Source organism: Lepus europaeus, chromosome 4 (assembly GCF_033115175.1).
Source record: "Lepus europaeus isolate LE1 chromosome 4, mLepTim1.pri, whole genome shotgun sequence".
NCBI classification, from domain to species: Eukaryota; Metazoa; Chordata; class Mammalia; order Lagomorpha; family Leporidae; genus Lepus; species Lepus europaeus.
The window spans coordinates 87,947,853-87,970,339 of NC_084830.1; the positions used below are offsets into that span (position 1 = coordinate 87,947,853).

Consider the following 22,487-nt stretch of genomic DNA (forward strand, 5'->3'; position numbering starts at 1 on the left):
TAAAATCAGAACATTTTGTAATACTATTAAAAATGGGAAATGAGACTAGATGTTATGGGCAGTTGTATTAACCAGTAAGGGTCAGAACATCAAAATGTTGATTGGTGCTAAGAAAAGCTCCTTTTAACACACATATTATAAAGTTATCTTATATTTTATAATTTATTGATAATATTTTAAGTTCTTTTCTATTGAGATAAAATTCACCAAAGCATTCATCAGTTTAAAATGTCCAGCTTGCATATTTGCAAGGTTGTGCAGCCATTCTTACTGTGTAACTTCAGAATATTTCATTGTTTCTGATAGCAGTCACTGTTCATTCTCCCCTCCCCAACCCTGGCAACCTGTCTCTGTGGTTTGGACTGTTTTGGTATTTAATATAACCAGAATCATATGCTAAGTGGCTTTTCATATCTGGCTGTTTTTTCATATCTGGTTGGGCCATCTGCTGCTGCTTTCCCAGGCACATTGGAAGGGAGCTGGATTTGAAGTGGAGCAACCAGGACTCCCAGCACCCATATGGAATGCTGGTGTGCAGGTGGCAGCTTTACCTTGTACGCTATAACACTGACCCCCTTAGTTCTATTTTTCCATGAACTTTTTGAAATATGTTTGTATGTCCAGGACTAAAATTTCTGTCATATGGTAACTCATATTTAGCTTTTTGAGAAACTGCCAAACTAATTTCTACAGTGGCCAAGTGGCCACACCATTTTACGATCCCATGAGCAGTATGAAGATTCTAGTATCTCCACATCATCAATACGTTATTCTATATTTTTTTAAAAAATTATAGCTTTCCTACTGGGAAAAGCTCTTTATTTTAAAAAGTATTATATTTTGCTGTGTTGCATTCTAGGTGATCAAACACTGGTAAATTATATCTGTAGTGATTTGACTTTTATTTATTTAAAGATTTATTTATTTTACTTGAAAGTCAGAGTTACACAGAGAGAGAAGGATAGGCAGAGAGAGAAGTCTTCCATCTGCTGGTTCACTCCCCAATGGCTGCAATGTCCGCAACTGCACCGATCCAGAGCCAGGAGCTTTTTCCAGGTCTCCCATGTGGGTGCAGGGGCCCAAGGACTTAGGTTACCTTCTACTGCTTTCCCAGGCCATAGCAGAGAGCTGGATTGAAAGAGGAGCAGCCGGGACTCAAACTGGCACCCATATGGGATGCTGGCATTGCAGGCGGCCACTTTACCCACTACGCCACAGCACTGGCCCCATGATTTGACTTTTAGATGGATTGACTAAAATTTGATGTAAATAAGACAGGCCCAGGATAGGGGCTAAGTGTGTACTATGTACATTTTCTATTACTATAGCGGCCTAGATTTCCCACAAATAAATGCTTTTGGTTACAAGGAAATTATACTAAATTCTCCATCCCTGGAGGAACAGGTCAGAGTACATGCCCTTCTAATAAGCTGGTTAGCAAGATAATCTTGGCAGAAAGACAATGAAGAATTGCTCTTGTGTGTATGTCTCTTTCTCTGTCTCCTTCGCTTTTTTTTTTTTTTTTTTTAAGATTTATTTTATTTGAAAGACAGAGTTACAGAGAGAGGTAGAAGACAGAGAGAGAGGTCTTCCATCTGCTGGTTCACTCCCCAGATGGCTACAATGCCAGAACTGAGCTGATCCGAAGCCAGGAGCCAGGAGCTTCTTCCGGGTCTCCCACGCAGGTACAGAGGTCCAAGGACTTGGGCCATCTTCTGCTGCTTTCCTAGGGCATAGCAGAGAGCTGGATCGGAAGAGGAACAGCTGGGACTGGAACCAGCGCCCAGATGGGATGCCGGCGCTTCAGGCCAGGGCTTTAACCCGCTGCGCCACAGTACTGGCCTCTCCTTCGCTTTCTTTTATTTATTTATTTTCTACCTTATCCATGAAGTAATTGAGATAATTTTCATTAAGATTATGTAACATGGAATAATAATAAAATATCTCTAATAATAGTACAAGAACCAGGAAAGTATGATTGGAAGAAGAAAATCCTCTGTGGGAAATTATGATCATAGGGCTAGTATAACTGCATCATCAAATATCCTGCTTGACCATTATGTTACCTGGCAAAATTATTAAAGTTTGGTCATCTAGATGGCAACACAGCAAAATGTAATGCTTTTTAAAATAAAGAGCTTTTCCCAGTAGGAAACTGTAATCAAAAAACAAAGCAACCAGAACAGATGCATGGACCACCTGTATCCCTTGTTGGAGAGCTTGGTTAAAGTCCCAGTTCCCCTACTTCTGATCCAGCTTCCTGCTAGTGTACCTCCTGGGAGGCAGCAGATGATGACTCGAATACTTGAGTCTCAGCCACTAACATGAGAGAACCAGATGGAGTTCTAGGCTGCTCACTTTGGACTGGCCCAGCCCAGGCTATTGCAGGCATTTGAGGAGTGAACCAGAGGATGGAATGTCTGCCTCGTTGTCTCTCAAATAAAATGAAAATAAATAAATAAAAAAATTTAAAAAGGAAGGCCAGTTAATTGTACATTGTAACTTCATATTTTTTCTCTGAGGAAGCAAAACTTTTTATACCTCTGTTAAAATCTTTAGGTGGACCTTTATATAGTGACACTAAATTGTTGTCTTCACTAGTCAATGGTAGCATTAGTATGATTATTAATTGTGCTTTGTTAATATAGGGCTGTTATATTTGTCAAATATCACTTGCAGTTTATGGAAGTTCCAACTTTAAGTATTGATGATTATTTTTCCCTTTAATCATGTATTTATCTCATTTATTTACTGTGTTTTCCAGAGTATATACATACATTGAAGCTTGTGACAAGATATTTATCTGATTTCTGGTAAGTCAAATGACTGTTTTAGAGAGTGAGTTCATAAAATGATTGTATGGCAGTATTTTTAGTCACTTAACTAAAATTTTAATGACTGTAAGATAAAAGCAGTACTAATAAAGTTCTTTGTATAAAATCAAAAGATCAGACAGCTTTAAGTAAATTTCTGTACAAAATAATATTCAAAAATGTATGCTATCCTTTCCTAAAAGAATCAGGCTTACTTTTATTGACCAGATGTTGATGGTTTCTTTTGTGAAGAACTGTTATTAAGATCGGCTTGAAAGTTCATTTCTCATCAGCTTTATTTTCTTCTCTCAAGTATACCTTGCAAGTTAACTTCAAAAGCTAAACTCAACATACTGCCTGAGGGAACAGATGAAACCTTGTAATTTTCACATTTAAATTTGCAACAAAGTTAATCACTAACAAAAATTAAGAAATAGTTCTGAGTAGTATTTATGTAGACTAAAAACATTCAACTTTAAAGAGACTAACACCGAATTATTTTTCCCTTATAGTGCCAAAATTAAAAATCTGCTATGGCAATGAAGAAAGAGACTGAATTTGTCATTTTCACCTAAAGAAAAATGACTGATAAAAATCAAACCTGTGGTGCAGGACAGGATTCTGTGCCCTTTATGACTTGTCTGATTCACATCCTTGAAGAATGGTTTGGTGTGGAACAATTGGAGGACTACTTGAATTTTGCAAATTATCTCTTGTGGGTTTTTACGCCACTAATACTTTTGATACTTCCATACTTTACAATCTTTCTTCTCTACCTTACCATTATTTTCTTGCACATTTATAAGAGGAAGAATGTGTTAAAAGAAGCCTATTCTCATAATTTGTGGGATGGTGCAAGGAAAACGGTGGCGACCCTGTGGGATGGACATGCAGCAGTTTGGCATGGTAAGCAAGTACACTTTGATCTCTGTGTGTTGCTTCTCATGTGGGTAGCACTGAAAGGATTTCCATTCCATTTTACTGACTGAGAAGATAGTGAAAATGATAATTCAAGTGATTCATTATCTTTTTGCATGCATTGTGAATACATGTGTGTCTTTTTTTATAGATTTATTTTATTTATTTGAAAGAGTTACATACAGAGAGAAGGAGAAATGGAGATAGACAAAGATCTTCCACCTGCTGGTTCACTTCCCAAATGGCTGTAATGGCCAGGGCTGGAAAAGGCGAAAGCCAGGAGCCAGGAGCTTCTTTCAGGTCTACCACGTGGATGTAGGGGCCCAAGTACTTGGGCCATTTTCTGCTGCTTCCCCAGGTTAATTAACAGGGTGCTGGATTAGAAGTGGAGCTGCTGAAACCAGTGCCCATATGGGATGCTGGCATTGATGGCAGCAGCTTAACCCATTTCACCACAATGCCAGCCCATGTGTGTCTTCCTTAAGATGATTTTTTCCCAAGCACATTGATTTTTTTTCATTTAGAAAATTTTTATTTAATAAATATAAATTTCCAAAGTACAACTTTTGGACTATAGTGTTCTTTTCCCCCCATAACCACCCTCCACCTGCAAACTATCCCATCTCCTGCTCCCTCTCCCATCCCATTCTTCATTAAGATTCATTTTTAATTATCTTTATAAACAGAAGATCAACTTAGTATATACTAAGTAAAGATTTCAACAGATTGCACACACGCAGACACACAAAGTATAAAGTACTATTTGAATACTAGTTTTACCGTTAATTCGCATAGTACAACACATTAAGGACAGAGATCCTACATGGGGAGTAAGTGCACAGTGACTCCTGTTGTTGATTTAACAATTGATACTCTTATTTATGATGTCAGTAATCAACCGAGGCACTTGTCATGAGCTGCCAAGGCTATGGAAGCCTCTTGAGTTCACAAACTCCAGCCTTATTTAGACAAAGCCATAATCAAAGTGGAAGTTCTCTCCTCCCCTTCAGAGTAAGCTACTTCCTTCTTTGATGGCCCGTTCTTTCCACTGGGATCTCACTCACAGAGATCTTTCATTTAGGTCATTTTTTTTTTTTTTTTTAATTTGACAGAGTTAGACAGTGAGAGAGAGAGAAAGAGAGAAAGGTCTTCCTTCCGTTGGGTTCACTCCCGAAATGGCTGCCACGGTCGGCACTGCGCCGATCCGAAGACAGGAGCCAGGTGCTTCCTCCTGGTCTCCTATATGGGTGCAAGGGCCCAAGCATTTGGGCCATCTTCCACTGCCTTCCCGGGCCACAACAGAGAGCTGGACTGGAAGAGGAGCAACCGGTACAGAATCCGGCATCCCGACCGGGACTAGAACCCGGTGTGCCAGCGCTGCAGGTGGAGGATTAGCCTATTGAGCTGCGGCGCCAGTGCGTTCTCTCCTTTTTAATTCTATCAATTATTATTAGCGGACACTGGTCTTATTAATGTGATCCTTTTGACACTTAATCCTATCTTTATGATCAATTATGAACTTAAACTGATCACTTTAACTAGTAAGATGGCATTGATACATGCCAACTTACTAGGATTTGGAGTCCCATGGCACGTTTCTTGCTCTACCATTAGGGGTAAGTCTGAGTGAGTGTAAGCACATTAATTTTTATCAACAAAGAATGATGTAGCACTGTAGATTATTACTGCAAGCCAAAAATATGGAAGTTAATATTTAAGACATCTGAAAGAATAAGAGATTAAAACTGGATAGAGGGGCTGGCACTGTGGTGTCGTGGGTAAAGCTGCCGCCTGCAGTGCTAGCATCCCATATGGGCGCCTGTTTGAGTCCTGGCTGCTCTGCTTCTGATCCAGCTCTCTGCTATGGCCTGGGAAAGCAATAGAAGATGGACTTGGGCCTTTGCACCTGATTGGGAGACCCTGAAGAAGCTCCAGGTTCCTGGCTTCGGATCGGCCCAGCTCCGGCCGTTTTCTTTCTCTCTCTCTCTGTATCTGTCTCTCTGTGCCCCTGCTTTTGTAACTCTGCCTTTCAAATAAATAAATAAATCTTTAAAAAAAAAACTGGATGGAAACTTTTTCTTCTCCCTGGGGCTGGTATTGTGGTGTAGCAGGTTAAGCTATCGCCTGCAGGGTTGGCAATTCGAGTCCTGGCTGCTCCACTTCTGATCCATTTTAGGAAGCAGCTTAACCAGCTGTGCTGCAACACTGGCCCCACGAACTATTTTTTAAATGTTCTAGTTATTTAGCATTTGTTTTTATTTTGTTGAAAATACCTTTGACTTTAGCAATGTAAAGATTTAAGGCCGGCGCCGTGGCTCAACAGGCTAATCCTCCGCCTTGCGGCGCCGGCACACCGGGTTCTAGTCCCGGTCGGGGCACCGATCCTGTCCCGGTTGCCCCTCTTCCAGGCCAGCTCTCTGCTGTGGCCAGGGAGTGCAGTGGAGGATGGCCCAAGTGCTTGGGCCCTGCACCCCATGGGAGACCAGGAGAAGCACCTGGCTCCTGCCATCGGAACAGCGCGGTGCGCTGGCCGCAGCGCGCTACCGCGGCGGCCATTGGAGGGTGAACCAACGGCAAAAGGAAGACCTTTCTCTCTGTCTCTCTCACTGTCCACTCTGCCTGTCAAAAATTAAAAAAAAAAAAAAAAATTTAAAACAAAAAAAAATTTTTTTAATGTATGTTTGAAAGAGAAAGACACAGAGATATCTTCCATCTGCTGGTTTGCTCCCCAGATGCCTGCAACACTGGAGTTGGACCAGGTTGAAGCCAGGAGCTAGGAATTCAATCTGGGTTTCCCATGTGGGTGGCAGGGACCTAATTATGTAAGTCCTTACCTGCTGCCTCACATGGTGTGCTTGGCAGGAAGCTGGATTTGGAAGTAGAGTTAAGACTTGAACTTGGTCACTCCAGTGTAGAATGTGGGTGTACCATGTGATGCCAAATATCAGCCACTGTCATGTTCTCATATGTGTGGCATGTTACTGTTTTTCATTTCACTTAGTCTTCTTCATAACTGTAACTTTTAAAGATTTATTTTATTTATTTGAAAGGCAGAATTAGAGAGAGGGAAGACAAGAGAGATCTTCCATCTGCTGGTTCGCTCCCCAGATGGCTGCAACAGCTGAGGCTGGGCCAGTCTGAAGCTAGGAGTCAGGAGCTTCTTCTGGGTTTTCCATATGAGTCCAGGGGCCGAAGCACTTGAGCCATCTTCTGCTTTCCCAGGTGCATTAGCAGGGAGCTGTGTAGGAAGTGGAGCAGCCAGGACTCAAACCAGTGGCCATATTGGATGTGAGCATTGCAGGCTGTGGCTTTACCCACTGTGCCACAGTGCTGGCCCCAATAAATGTGACTTTTAATGGATACATGAGATTCTTTTAATTATATAAGTAAATTAATTAGTTAGCTATTATGTAATAATTAAATTTTCTAAATTTAATTTTAATCACTTTCTATTGCGAGAAAGAGACAGAGATCTTCTATCCACTGGTTAACTCCCCAGATTCCTGCAGTAGCCAGAACTGGGCCAGGCTGAAACTTGGAGCCTGGAATTCAATCTGGGTCTTTCATATGAGTGGCAGAGTACTTAGCCTTTGCTTACTGTCTTCTAAGGCACACATTAGTAATAAATGGGAATTGGAAGTAGTACAGGAGCTCAAACCTGGCACACTGTCTCTCTCTTTTTAAAATTAATTAATAAGCTTATTTATTTGAAAGAGCAACAGAAGGAGAAGAGGCAGAGGGAGAGAGAAAGATCTTCCATCTACGGGTTCACGCCCCAAAAGACTGCAACATCCAGATCTGGGCCAGGATGAAGCCAGGAGCAAGGAACTCCATCCTGGTCTCCTCTGTGCTGCTTTCTTAGGCTCATTAGCAGGAAACTGGGTTGGAAGTGGAGCAGCTGAGACTCAAACCACCACTCTGATATGGAATGCTGGTGTTGTAAGAAGAAACTTAATCTGCTGTGTCACAACACCAGGCCTCCAAGCAGTCCCTTAACTGCTGTGCCTAATGCTGCCACTGAACAATAATTTTTTTTAATAATTTCTCTTTACTATTTTTTAAAAAGATTTATTTATTTATTTTGAAAGTAAGGGTTACACAGAGAGAGAAGGAGAGGCAGAGAGAGAGAGAGAGAGAGAGAGAGAAAGAAAGAGGTCTTCCATCCACCGGTTCACTATCTAATTGGCCACAATGGCTGGAGCTACGCGGATCTGAAACCAGGAGCCAGGAGCATCCTCTGGGTCTCCCATGTGGGTGCAGGGGCCCAAAGACTTGGGCCATCTTCTACTGCTTTCCCAGGCCATAGAAGAGAGCTGGATTGGAAGTGGAGCAGCCAGGACACGAACCAGCGCCTATAAGGGGAGCCTGCATTGTAGATGGCAGCTTTACCCGGTATGCTACAGTGCTGGCCCTCTTTTTCCTATTTAAATAGAATTTTTGTACAAGAATGTCTCCAGTATTTCTGTTTTGAAGTTAAATTTTACTCTCAGAATGTGTAATGTAGCTTTTCTGATTTTTTAAAAACAGTCTGAGATTTTTATATGCTGCGTTTATTTAGCCTACACTACATCAAAAACACTTGATATTTTCGATACCTGCATCTTAGTAATGAGGCAGCAACACCTATACCTTCCAGTTGCCTACAGCCTATAGAGTATAAAAATTTTAAGTTGTTTTGCCAAAAATCTCATTCCTTGAAAATACAGATGCCACTTTAAAAAAGCTAGACTCTTAACATTGAATGATTTCTCCTGAAAGTTCATATGTTGAAAAAGAGTCCTCAATTAGATAGCTGGGTGTTTTTGAGAAAATTAAAAGCCATGCATTTTAGCACTGTTGTGAAGGTAATGAAGTCCATCGCTTTCATTTTCAGGAAATGAGAAATATTTTGTCTTTGGGCCTTTTACTTGTTTGTTTTATCATGTGTATGTATATTTTTGTGGTTTTGATTTTATTTAACAAAGGAATTTACTGCATTGTCTGAAATTTGTTTATGCTTATATGCTTACTTAATACCAGCCTAACTTGTTCAATTCATTAGCAATATAACATTTTGAGAAAATGCAGTAGTTTGATTAATTAGGTAGCCTGGTCATATGGTTTATTATGCATATTTTATGAGTTACTAATTTTTTTTAAAGATTTATTTATTTATTTGAAAATCAGAGTCACACAGAGAGAGGAGAGGCAGAGAGAGAGAGAGAGAGAGAGAGAGAGAGCGGTCTTCCATCCACTGGTTCACTCCCCAGTTGGCTTCAACACTGGAGCTGCACCAATCCAAAATCAGGAGCCAGGAGCTTCCTCTGGGTCTCCCACATGAGTGCAGGGGCCCATGGCTTTGGGCCATCTTCTACTGCTTTCCCAGGCCATAGCAGAGAGCTGGATCAGAAGTGGAGCAGCTGGGACTTGAAACAGTGCCCATATGAGATGACAGTACTGCAGGTGGCAGCTTTACCTGCTATGCCACAGCACTGGCCCCTGAGTTAGAAATTTTTAAAAAGACCACAGTAACACAGACTCTAAACTTTGTTTTGCTTCATATTTTATAATTTTTTAAAGAAATAGACATGTTCATTAAATGGTTCTATAGGTTATACATAGCAACTTTTTACGGGAAAGTTAGATTGAGATATCATGAAAACATCTCTGTTCAGTTGAGTAACAGGTTCATTTCACCTCTTCTGTCCTTCGTGCAGTGAAGGACTTCAGCTAGTTAAGGTTAAGCCAGGCTCTCCTACCTTACTGGCTTTGTGACCTTGGGAAAGTTAACTAGCTTTTCTCTTCCTGTCCTCTTTTTCTCCCTTCTCCCTTCCTGTCCCTTTCTGCAATAACTAATGATTTTTGGCTTCATTTTGAAAAAATATCTAAAATTATAGAGAAGTCTCGAAAGGGGTACTGGTGTTGGACAGAGGAAGAGTGTGATGAACTGGGGAGAGTCTTTGGAGGAAAAAAGAACAGAGCAGTTTGAGGGAAGAGGGGTTAACAATATGGTTCTCACTGTGAAGAGTGAGAGATGGGACAGGAGGATCTAATTACAGCAACCATGTGAGCAGAAGCACAAAAGTAGGAAAGTATATCCAGGGAGCCACAGTTAGTTCATATGATACATGAAGTTATCTAATGTCACTTACTGGGCGACTGGGAACTAAAAGTATGCTTTCTGAGCAGGGATTGGTATGGTCATTGCTGTGCTTTAAGAGTGACTCAGTGACAGAGTATTTGGGCTTAATGTTTAGTAGCAGCATGATAGACTCTAATTTTTGTCAATAATTGATTGAGTGGACTTTTGTGATTTTGACCAGGTAATTTGGTATTATGTAAGTAGTTCAACAATGTCATAATTTAAAAAAATAATTCTGTAATGCCAGAGAGAACCTTCTAGAAAATTTATCTGAAGGGACAGTGGTTCTTTTGGCAATCTCAGACAACCTCAAAAGTGAATTGAATTACCTGAATTGGAATTAGATAATTGGAAAGAACTACTATAAAATGTGGAAACAATGCAAAATATTGAAATACTATTAAATTTAATTTTTAAGATATTCGCTTGAGTCTGAGATACTACCAAGTATTTTGTTCCTTTAGTATTAAAATCACATTTAACTACTTTTAAAATGAATTTCCTGCTCTAAAATTTAGGTTGAAGCTTTTTATTATTTTGAATGTTTATTTCTTAGCAAATCTAACAAGGATAAACTTAAGGAAAGAAAAAGAAGATTCATTTCAGATTTCTATATTCTGGGCTTTGTGACAGGAGTTTTGGGGATAACTGTTCTGTGTGAAAGAATGTAACTCCAGGAGGTTCCTTTCCTCTACTACAACCTGTCAAGATTTCCTTACTTTCTGCCCTTTCTCTTTCTTTGAGCTTAATTCTGCTCTTGGCCTCTGGACACTTGCTTTTTCCCTGGTCTGTGGTGGTTTGCCTGACAGGCACAGTGGGAAGGGAGAACAGGTTACCTGCCATCCACTCCTACAGCCCCCTCAGAATCCCCAACTCCTTGTGATCTAATGCCCAGAGATTTCCTCTGAGGCATAGGAAACCTTCAACCTTTTATGTTAGACCTGATTTAAACCTTTATATTCCCCAAAGTCCACCAGCAGCACAGAATTGCTACGACGAGTATGTTGGCACTGATAGTCATGTAGAGAGGAAAAAGAGGCTCTCCAGGAAGCCAGCCTAGGGTTATGCTAGTGGGTAGCTCCAAAGATCATCCCCTCCTCAAACCCCACACCCTTTTCATCTTATTTATTTCTCTTGCTTAAACCCTTGCTCCTGATTCCAGAGACTTGGCATAGGACTTACTGAATGGCAGGAAGGGAGAGGGAAAAGACAGCACGAGTCTCTGATCTCCTAGCTGTAGAAGAGAGATTTTCTTAGTGTTCATTTCAAATCTTTGATCACAGTTCCTTCCCATATGCAGTAAGAGAGTCTTTTCCATCATTTTTATTCTTAGTGAATAGAATGAGATTTCCAAATATTTTAAATATATAAAGCTGAAATCTTATGTCTGAGTGCCACAAAAGTTTGCTTCACTATTATGTCATCCATTTGTATGTAACAGTTTATTTTTTGATTTTTTTTTATTTGAAAGGCAAAGAGACAGAGAACTTCCATCTACTGATTCACTCCCCAAATGCCTACAGTGGCCCATGCTGGCCAAAGTTGGGAGCAGGGAATGCAATCCAGGTCTCCCACAGAGGTGACAGGAACCCAGGTAGTTGAGCCACCACCTGCTATCTCCTTGAGTGCAGATTAGTGTGGAGCTGGGACTTGAACCTAGGTACTACCACATGGGATACAGGTATTCCCAACCAGCATCTTAAGCACTAGGCCAAATGCTTGCTTCCTAAGAGTTTCAGTGGTGTTCTATTTTGCATTGGGCCATTGGTTAAGAATTTTTCCTGGGGCTGGCTCTGTGGTGTAGTGGGTAAAGCCACCACCGCCTGTAGTGCTGGCATCCCATATGAGCACCGGTTCGAGTCTCGGCTGCTCCACTTCTGATCCGGCTCTCTGATATGGCCTGGAAAAGCAGTAGAAGATGGCCCAAGTCCTTGGGCCCCTGCACCCTGGAAAAAGCTCCTGGCTCCTGGCTTTGGATCGGCGCAGCTCCAGCCGTTGTGGTCATCTGGGGAGTGAACCAGCAGATGCAAGACCCCTCTCTCTCTTTCTCTGCCTCTCCTCTCTCTGTGTAACTCTGACTTTCAAGTAAATAAATAAATCTTAAAAAAAGAATTTTTCCTATTTTATCAGTGAATTAAAGACTTTTAAATTTTACCCGTGGTTGTGTTATCTCAGGGAAATTATAGCTTAATTGATACCTCCTGGCCTGACCCTTTCTTGATTCATTTTCTTACCCCTTTCATAACCTGCTTGTTCTTGTGGAACTATTCTCTATCAGGCTTTCATAGAACAGTCCACATAGTTTCTAAGAAGCCAGTGGGTTCAAGAAAATGTTTACTGCTTCAGAGTTGCATGACTTCTTAGTGACCTTGATTAACAATTAAAAATAATACGAAGTTGTAATTTTATGTTAGGTTGTAACTCTTTTTTTAATTGTAAAGGTTCTGTGAGTCTGGTGACCTCAGCTTTCTGATATGTTCAAGAAAACGTAGGCTTTTGTTGACTATTTTGCTTTCTCTCATTGTTAGGGAGGGAGTGATGCTATCTTATGACTGCAGAGTTTATTTTATTTTGCTCCTTTTCTACATTTGTAACCTCCAACAGTAAGAAAACTGGCTCACTTGGTGTGTAGGCTCACTTGGTCAGTGCTCCGTGTAACCATCCTCCCATCATTGCCACCATCCCCTTCCACTCATAGATGCTTTTTACTCTGCTTGGGCTCTGATATCCAGCCCAGGCCAGACCTGTGCATGGTGCCCTCCTCACCTGCTCAGGCTGTGATGCCCTACACCAGGCCACTTCTCCCACATAGACACTTGCTCACTCCATTCAGACACTTGACACCTTGTGCTGGCTGCTGCCATGTTCAACAAATCCTCCAAACCCCCCATTTCATTCAGGCTCTCATCCTAATGTTTGATTCACCCGTGGCTCCCCCACTCCTACTCAGCGACAACACCCAGGGTGAGGCTCTTCCTGCTTGGATTCTCTCATGACTGCTCTCCAGGCCACCTCTCTACATGGGTGCTTACTTCAGTTATGCCCACCTAATGACTTCAGCACTGATTTGTTCAAGACAGAAAGGGAAGGGAAAAGAAAGAAGAGAACCAGGAAGGCTCATGCACTTTGGTGACTGAGCTTCTAAAGTTACTGACCGTTCTTTAGTACAGATAAGCTAATAAACATATTTTAAGTATCTGTGTTCTGTCTTTCAAACAGGTTATGAAGTTCATGGGATGGAAAAAGTACCAGAAGAAGGACCAGCTCTTATAATATTTTATCATGGAGCTATTCCCATAGATTTTTACTATTTCATGGCTAAAATTTTTATCCACAAAGGCAGAACTTGCCGAGTAGTAGCTGATCACTTTGTCTTTAAAATTCCAGGTAAACTTTCATTGTGCATAGTGATACAAAAATATTAAGATTAATGCAAATATATGGTGGTTTTTATCTTTATCTCTTCAGTATCACTTGGCAAAGCTTTTTGACTTTTTAAGGCAATACATTTAGAACTCTTAATTTGGGAAAACCTAATTATCCTATATAAGCAGTATATCTAAAACTAAAAACATTATGGACAGAAATGTTACCAGATTTCTTTATTAACAGGTAACTAGTTGTTATTTTTCCTAGACAAATCTTGAACTTTAACTTTTGAAAAATAAGATGTAGTTTCTGCCAAAAATTTGTATTTTGCTGTAGGTGATTTTTCAGATGATGAACTTTTCTATGAGGTATTGATTTTTAATTTTATTTTGTGATTAGAGTTTGTTAATTGGCAGGTGGTTAGTAGGTAAAAATTAGTAAAAAATATTTGGATATATTTTGTCTTCAAATAATACAATATAGGACTGGGCATTTAGCCTAGCAGTTACAATGCCCACATCTCATATTGAGTGTGCCTGAATTTGATATTCATCTCTGACTGCTGATTCCAGCTTCCTGCTAATGCAAGTGGTAGTGGTGATGGCTCAAGTAATTGGGTCATTGCTGTATCGCATTCCCAGCTACCAAATTTGGTGCTGGCCCAGTCCTGGCCCATTGCAGACATTTGGGGAGTGAACCAGAAGATAGGACCTCTTTTTCTCTGTCTCTCCAAATAAAATAAAAGTTTTAAAAATAAATATTATTATCATACTACTCTGAAGAGTATATACATTAGGTTTCTTACATATACAACCTGCCTGGTAGATTTATAACTCAGATTGAGAACTATATCCTTCTTAATCTGTTCATAAAGACTTTGTACCTTTAAAAAATGTTTAATTAACTGAGTAGTTTTAAATATAATGGAGTTTTTGAAAAATCATTCCTGAATAAACTCATTGAGATTTAATCTTATTTTCTTCTGTCACTAAATCTCTAGAAATAAGCTAGGAAAGTTGTTTGTGTTTTCTTTGTAATGATAAAAGCAAAGCTGACACATCAACCAAACACATCAACCAGACGAACACAAACTAAGTTTTCATAAACAAGGTTAATGTTTTGCCTATCTTAGTGACACTAAAAAGCCATTTGTACTTTGTGTGTGTATAAATTAAATTTTCTATGAAATTTTCCTTTAAAAACTAACATCTTTATTTTAGAAACTAGAAAATAAAAGAACATCATTATACTGTTACCATCCTAACTTATAGAATGTCATTTTAGTTTACTTTATCTAGTTTTTAATTTACATGTTTTCACACATTATACAATTTGTTGTGTACATTACTTTTTAAAAAAAAAAACATTTTTTTTAAAAATTTATTTGAAAGGCAGAGATGGAGAGGGAGAGACAAAGAGAGAAGTCTTCCATCTGCTTCTTCCGCTGCCTTCCCAGGCACATTAGTAAGGAACTGGATTAGAAGTAGAGCAGCTGGGATTTGTTTTTTTTTTTTTTTTTTTTGTATACAGAAGATCAGTTTAGTATATATTAGGTAAAGATTTCAACATTTTGCCCATATAGCAACATAAAGTGAAAAAACTACCATTGAATTACTAATTATAGCATTAAATAGCAATGTACAGCACATTAAAGACAGAGATCCTACATAATTTTTTTTTCAAATTAATTAATTTTCTATGCCATTTCCATTTTAACACCAGGTTGTTTTTTTTTTTTTTTTTCATTTCCAATTCTCTTTATATACAGAAGATCACTTCAGTATATAATTAGTAAAGACCTCATCAGTTTGTGCCCACACAGAAACGCAAAGTATAAAAATACTGTTTCAGTACTAGTTATAGCATCACTTGGCTTTAGACGACACATTAGGGACAGATCCCACATGGGGTGTAAGTACACAGTGACTCCTGTTGCTGATTTAACAATTTGACACTCCTGTTCATGGCGTCAGTAATCTCCCTAGGCTCTAGTCATGAGTTGCCAGGGCTATGGAAGCCTTTAGAGTTCGCTGACTTTGATCTTATTCCGATAGGGTCATAGTCAAAGTGGAAGTTCTCTCCTCCCTTCGGAGAAGGGTACCTCCTTCTTTGATGGCCCCGTTCTTTCCACTGGGATCTCACTCACAGAGATCATTCATTTAGGTCTTTTTTTTTTTTTCCATGATATCTTGGCTTTCCATGCCTGCTATACTCTCATGGGCTCTTCAGCCAGATCTGAAGCAGCTGGGATTTGAACTGGAACCCATCTGGGATGCCAGCCCTGCAGGTTGTAGCTTTAACCTGCTGTGTAATAGTGCTGGTCCCTTGTGTATTTTCTTTTACAATTTAATGTTATCATTTAACATTTTACCATGTTTTATAAGAAATAGTCTTAATGTATGACTAAAATATTTACTTAACTAATTTTCTTTTATGGTAAATTAAATTCTATTTTTCCCTTAATAGTAAAAGGTAATAGTTTTAGCATTTGTCTTTTACAAAAATTTTTCCCTTTTATAATCCTTTTAATTTTTTTTTTTTTTTTTTTAATTTTTGACAGGCAGAGTGGACAGTGAGAGAGAGACAGGGAGAAAGGTCTTCCTTTTTGCCGTTGGTTCACCCTCCAATGGCCACCGCGGTAGGCGTGCTGCGGCCTGCGCACCGCGCTGTTCCGATGGCAGGAGCCAGGTACTTCTCCTGGTCTCCCATGGGGTGCAGGGCCCAAGCACCTGGGCCATCCTCCACTGCACTCCCTGGCCACAGCAGAGAGCTGGCCTGGAAGAGGGGCAACCGGGACAGGATCGGTGCCCCGACCGGGACTAGAACCCGGTGTGCCGGCGCCGCAAGGCGGAGGATTAGCCCGTTGAGCCACGGCGCCGGCCCCCTTTTAATATTTTGACATTGATTTACTGGAAGTCCTTCATCAATTTCTGAAGTTATAAAATCATTACATTTCTTATTTTAATAGATTTTATTTTTTTAAGATTTATTTATTTATTTGAAAGTCGGAGTTACACAGAGAGAGAAGGAGTGGCAGAGGCAGAGAGAGAGAGAGAGAGAGAGATCTTCCATCCTCTGGTTCACTCCCCAATTGGCCACAATAGCCAGAGCTGTGCCAATCCGAAGCCAGGAGCCAATGCTTCTTCCAGGTCTCCCATGTGGGTGCAGGGACCCAAGGGCTTGGGCCATCTTCCGCTGCTTTCCCAAGCCAGAGCAGAAAGCTATATTGGAAGAGGAGCAGCTGGGACTTGAACCAATGCCCATATGGGATGCTGGCACTGCAGATGGTGGCTTAACCTGCTGTGCCACAGTGCTGGCCCTTTATTTCAGTCTTTATGATATTTATACTCTTTCTTCAGGTCCTTAAGCCAAAGAGAAGCTTAGTTAGTCTGCACAGGTTTTAGCACCCATCCCTTTATTTCCCAGTTTCAAGGAATAATGTGTATTAACATCAGCCCCTGAAGTTCTAGCATAGTTACTGACAGGATTATTTCTTTTGTCCATAGAAAGCTGTAAACCTTACAACTAGTCATTCTTTTTTTTATTTTACTACGTTTTTAAAAAATTTTAACATTAAAATTAAAGATACACAGAGGGACAAAGAGTTTACTGCCCAAATGCTCACAACAGTGGAGGTATTGGGCAAGGCCCAGAAGAAGCCTGAACTCAATATGGGTCTCCCACAGGGAAGGCAGGGGCCCATGTATATGAAACAAGAATGTTGCCTCTCAGGGTACACAGGAAGAAACTGGAATTGAAAGTGGAGCTGGGACTCGAACCTGGGCACTCTGATACAGGAGGTGGGCATCCGTGGTGACATTTTAACCTCTGTGCCTGATGCCCATACAAGAACTAACTGCTCTTGAGTCAGACACCGCTACTTTATTAAAAGCTCCTTATGATGTTTGATATTATTGATTTTTAAAAATTGTAGAGTCATCACCATCCAACTTTTAATTTTAATAGATTTTAAAAAAAGATTTATTTATTTATTAGAAAGTCAGAGTTACACAGAGAAAGAGACAGAAAGGTATTCCGTTTGCTAGTTTATTCCCCAAATGGCTGCCATTGTCAGGGCTGGGCCAGGCTGAAGCTGGGAGTCAGGAGCTTTTGCTGGATCTCCCACATGGGTACCAGGGTCCAAGCACTTAAGGCAGCCTCTGCTGCTTTCCCAGGTGCATTAGCAGGGAGCTGGATTAGAAGCGGATCAGATCGGACACAAACGCATACATATATGGGATACTGGCATCGCAGGTGACAGCTTTACCTGCTATACCACCACAGCGGCCCCTAATTTTAATAGACTTGATTGTGATCTTGCCATCTTGATAGGGCTAAGCATAATCATATTCAGTTCTCAAGTGATTCTTACAGGGTTAATAAAAGATTAGCCTAGTGATTACTGCCAGAGTATCATTTCTCATGATTCTAATAATTATTGTAGATAACTTTTGGCCATGACATGTAGTAGAAGGAGGTTTGGACTAGACAAATGTGTACAGGAGGCTCTGCCCTGCCACTTCTTTTAGGTGTATGACTTTGAGCAAGCTGCTCATATGTAAAATGGGGAGTAGAATCCCTGGTTTCCAAAGTTGTTGTGAATTCCAATTAAGAGTGTGAATATGTAAATCAGCCAGAGCATTGATGATCAGTGAAGTGGTTAATTATAGATATTCAGTAAGGTGCAACTGTTATTTCTCAGGCCATATCAATCTTATGTTAACTTTTAGAGTTTTTGTTGATTTTTAAAAATAAAAAGTTTACTGTTTTAAGTGTAGATAGTTAATTTTGCAGGTTGTGAGAATTTTTACTCTTGAAGAATTACACCAGCAGAATTTAAATATGTGTTTGTGCTTACATTTTTTTCCCACAGGATTTAGTTTGTTACTTGATGTATTTTGTGCTCTACACGGACCAAGAGAAAAATGTGTTGAAATTCTGAGGAGTGGTCACCTGTTAGCTATTTCACCAGGTGGAGTTCGAGAAGCCTTAATTAGTGATGAAACCTACAACATTGTATGGGGTAATCGTAAAGGCTTCGCTCAGGTTGCAATTGATGCAAAAGTGGTGAGTTATATAAAATTAATTATTAACATAAAGTTTAGTTAAATTTAAAATAAATGCTTAAATAATGAGCCAAAGTATATAGGAACTTAGATACTTTCATTGTAATACTTTAAAATACTATCCATAAGGAAGTATTCTTGTGCATGAGAAGATACACCTTAAAAAATAATCTGGAAATTTGTCAAATATCCAGCAGAATTTTATTTACATTTCAAAATCCAGTTTCTTTTCACCAAATTTGTAATTTTGTATAAATAACTAAGTATTCTTTCAGCTCTACTTTTTACATAAATGCAATCAATACAATTTTGTGTATTTTAACCCTTTGTTATAATCAAGTTGTCATATTTCAGTGGTGACTTTGATTTCACTTTAGTTTTTTTTTAATATGATCAGCTTTTATAACAGTAATAATCAAATAATTTAGGATTTATCTCATATTTTACCAGCAAATGTGATTAGCTATCTCATAGTAGGAATTAAGGTAAATAGACACTGGTGTAATTTAGGTATTTTTAAGACTTCACAAACAAATGAATTTTGTCAGCAAAATTGACAGATCCTCTGAGATTCACTGTAATTATTCCATTTAGTAGATTAGAAAGTGAATGTCATTTGTTCTTTTGTTGTGGAAAGTATTTCTCAATGCTTTGGCCTCCATGTTTTACTTTGTCTTATGAAACACTTACCTATTATTTATCCAAAGTTTCTTCTTAGTTTTCTGTTAATTTTCATGTTAAATTGTCAGAAGAAGAACTCTTAGTACCTTTGAAAGGGTTTTTTCCCCAGGCCAATTAAAAAGTAAGTTTCATACTTCAGGTTTTTTATGTACCCACTTCTGCCACTTGGAGACCTGTCTTTACCTTTAGCTTGACTGCCCATATTGCCAGTCTAGACTGTTGTTGATTAAAAGGGAAAGATTATGGTTAGATTTGTTTTAACTGATAGTATTTAAAAAATGGTTGCTATAGTGGCCTTAATGATATGACCTTAATACAAGTTAATGTACTTGTGCAGCTGTTTAATAGTAACATTAAAAAATTAGTACTATCCTACAGTAGATTATAAATTGCTTTCAGATAAGCCTATCAATTTTATTCCAAATTTCTGCTATAATGACCAGCATTGAGTAGGATTTAAGTACTGATCGAACTGACTTTTTTTAAAACATAAAATATTAAACAGTAGTGAAAAGGAGCCTTTGGAATTTAATTTTATGTTAATAGTGACATAGAAAATTATTTTATAACAAGTTTCAGTTACTTTCTAAAAAGTTTTAAGCAGTTATATAGAAACACTTATGAGTATGTAACAGAACACCAAAACATATATGGAGCTGAACAAATATTAAGTATACTGAATGTATTGTTAAAGCAGTGATAAAAGCTAAAAACCCAATGAAGATGGTTCACTTTTCAAGTTTAAATTTTGAAAGAATTATTTCTTTAAAAATTCAAGATAAAGATAACAAAAGAGGTTTGAAATCACATAAATTTATTGTGGGATTCTAATTTGTCATCCTTAAGTTTACAGTTTTAAGCAGCATATTGCTTCAAAGAAGGCCTGAAAGGAAGAAATGATATACAGAAAATGACTCTCTTTTCTATTATTGAAAGATTTTCTAGGTAACTTAATTAAAGTTTTTATGTGAAACTTCAGACGATTTAGGGTATAGCTTCTTACAAGCTAAAATCTTCAGTGCCATGGATTTTAAAAATAGCATAAATTTCATATTGTGCCAGCCCAACATGTTATAGTGTTTTCGAAGGCTTAATCTTGTACTCCCATACAAGGAGGTGACATATGTAATTATTCCAATGTTACAGATGAGGAGACTCAGGCACAGAGAGATGGAGGGCTGGAAGGGAGCTGGTCACACAGCAAGGCAGCAGCAGAGCAGAGCACACAGTTCAGGACTCGGGGCAGCTGGGCTGTTGCCATCCCTGACTACATTTCACAGTGAGTCTGCTGGCATCCAAGATTGAAGGGGCCTTCCAGGTTTGCAAGGCAACTCTTTGAGTAGTGTATGTATGCAGTTGTAAATGGCATGAGTATCCTGTCTAGGAAAATCTCTTAATAGGTCTTAGAAAATTATCATAAACTATGAGCAAACTGTTGTAGGATTAACTGCATTTCAATTGTGGTATAGTAACAATTTAAGGGGGGAAGAGCTGGATTGTCACTGAAAGTTCACAAAATATTGGTAGAGAATATTTAAGGCCCCTGTGAAAGTGACAGACATTTGATATAAATTACTTTTTTTGTGTGAATTCCTAAGAATTATGACTTTGATAAGATTTCATATCTAAATAAATTAGAACAAAAGTTAGTACATTAATCTAATTAGAAAATAAATACTAGATGTAAAAGTCAATAACGTTTTGTTTCAATAAAATTATTTATAATATTTCATTTAATCTATAAAGTCCTTTGAGATGAGGATAATTATTATTTATCTCAATTGTATACAGAGAGAAAGTAAGGCTTAGACATGGTAAGTATCTTGAACATTTTTGTATCTTCCCACATTTTTGTAGCAGAGGTAGGACCTGAAAACCATATTAAACTAATTTCCCAAAAATAGTTTTAAAAACTGCACATCCTCTCTCTGTCTTGTACACATGTGTGCACATATATCATACAGACACGTGTATATGTAAACAGAATTGAATTCTAGGTTACTTACATGTTACCTTGTGTACTAATTCTAGGTTGCTTATGTGTTACCTTGTGTACTAAGTGTGCACAAGTAGAGAAATAATAATTATACTAGCAGATCAACTTGTGATAAGAAAATGCTTGTAACTTAAGGATGCAAGCTTGGTAGAAACCATATGCCCAGACAACAGCCTAGAGTACTGAGCCTACTTGGGTCAAATTTTTCCTATTTAGTAGGTTCTGGAAATATCCAGGCTCCAAAGAGTTAGCTACTTAAGGAATGATGTTTAACCTAAATACATGTAGTCTTTATATACAGTGTATATTTAAATATGGACTCCTGCAATCATGCCAGTTGGTAGAAATCAGTCCAGCTGTACTGATGAGAGGAGGCACACTGCAGTACATACTCAGGTGAACTGAAGTTTCTGTTCCTTCTTGGGTGTTCCAAGTTTTCAACTCCAAAGACATTACTATTTAAAATATTAGGACTTACGCCATCATTTTATTTCACAAAATAGTGGTGGTTTCCTAGATCCTAATTTGAAATTTTTAAAGAATTCAGGGCACTTTATCTTATGTATTAGCTTTGTGAATTAACTCCATCAGAATTTAAATTCTTCACCTGACTGCTTTTCTTTATCTGATTCTCTCTTTTTCCTAACTGGTTTTGAGATTGTTGCTGCCTATTTCTAACTTTTGCATTTAGAGAATGCAAATTAATTTATTAGCAGCATCATCCTTTGCTTTGTTTTTTCATTCCTTAATCCACCCATCATACTTTATTTCAGCACCAACTGTATTCCAGGCATTCATGGATATGGCAGTGAAGAAAACGATGCTCCTGCCAGACATTAGGTGTCTCCCGTCTGGAAAAGGAGAAAATAAATAAGTGGTCACTTAGTTATATGTGAAATAATACTTTTATAAAGAAAAGTATGCATGTAGCCACTTCCTTCAGTCCACCATATTGCTTTCCAATGCTAAATAGGAATGGCTTTATAAAATATAACCTTATTTAAGGATCTCAAACCCTGCTTATAAGGTGGGTTGATCTGTGTTAGGCGTATACTGATAGTTGCCTGTAAGCAATGTGATACTAACCACACATACACACATGTCATCTATTCTAACAGATTTGATTCAGTATATTTTAAAATGCTGTCTTCAGTTTTTTATCTACTTCACTATTCACATTGCTATAACTTTCCTACATGATACTTTGATACTACCTTATGGCATTTAACTAAGGTGCCCACTATTTAAAACAAACATAATCACTGATAACGTGTGGAAAAATAAAAAAAAATCATGAATTTGAGAGCAGGACTCTTTTAAAATAATATGAGTAGTTCTTTTATAGTATGCTTTTCCTTTTCAGGGGAGGGGTCAGTGAGTTTTACACTTGCTTTTCATTGCTGTTGAACATTTTATAATAGGCTCACCAAAAATGGTGTTTTCACTAATTCTAAGACACCATCTTGCCAAAATCTATTGTTAAATTTATATTAATTCCCCTTATTGAGAATTTCTATCTTGTA

At 38.6% G+C, this 22,487-nt stretch overlaps 1 protein-coding gene across 6 annotated transcripts in view; it reads left to right on the forward strand.

The window, feature by feature from the left end:
• Positions 1-22,487, forward strand: part of TMEM68 (transmembrane protein 68) — a 40,848-nt gene that overhangs the window by 7,061 nt on the left and 11,300 nt on the right. For 5 of the 6 annotated variants that reach the window (XM_062188489.1, XM_062188487.1, XM_062188491.1 and 2 more), the window contains 4 exons: positions 2,765-2,813; positions 3,326-3,719; positions 13,072-13,239; positions 18,095-18,288. In XM_062188489.1, coding sequence (XP_062044473.1) covers positions 3,395-3,719; positions 13,072-13,239; positions 18,095-18,288 — 687 coding nt within the window. In that variant the 5' untranslated portion in view covers positions 2,765-2,813; positions 3,326-3,394. Of the gene's footprint in view, positions 1-2,764; positions 2,814-3,325; positions 3,720-13,071; positions 13,240-18,094; positions 18,289-20,114; positions 20,248-22,487 lie in introns of all 6 variants that reach the window. The other variant, XM_062188492.1, reaches the window with a different exon arrangement.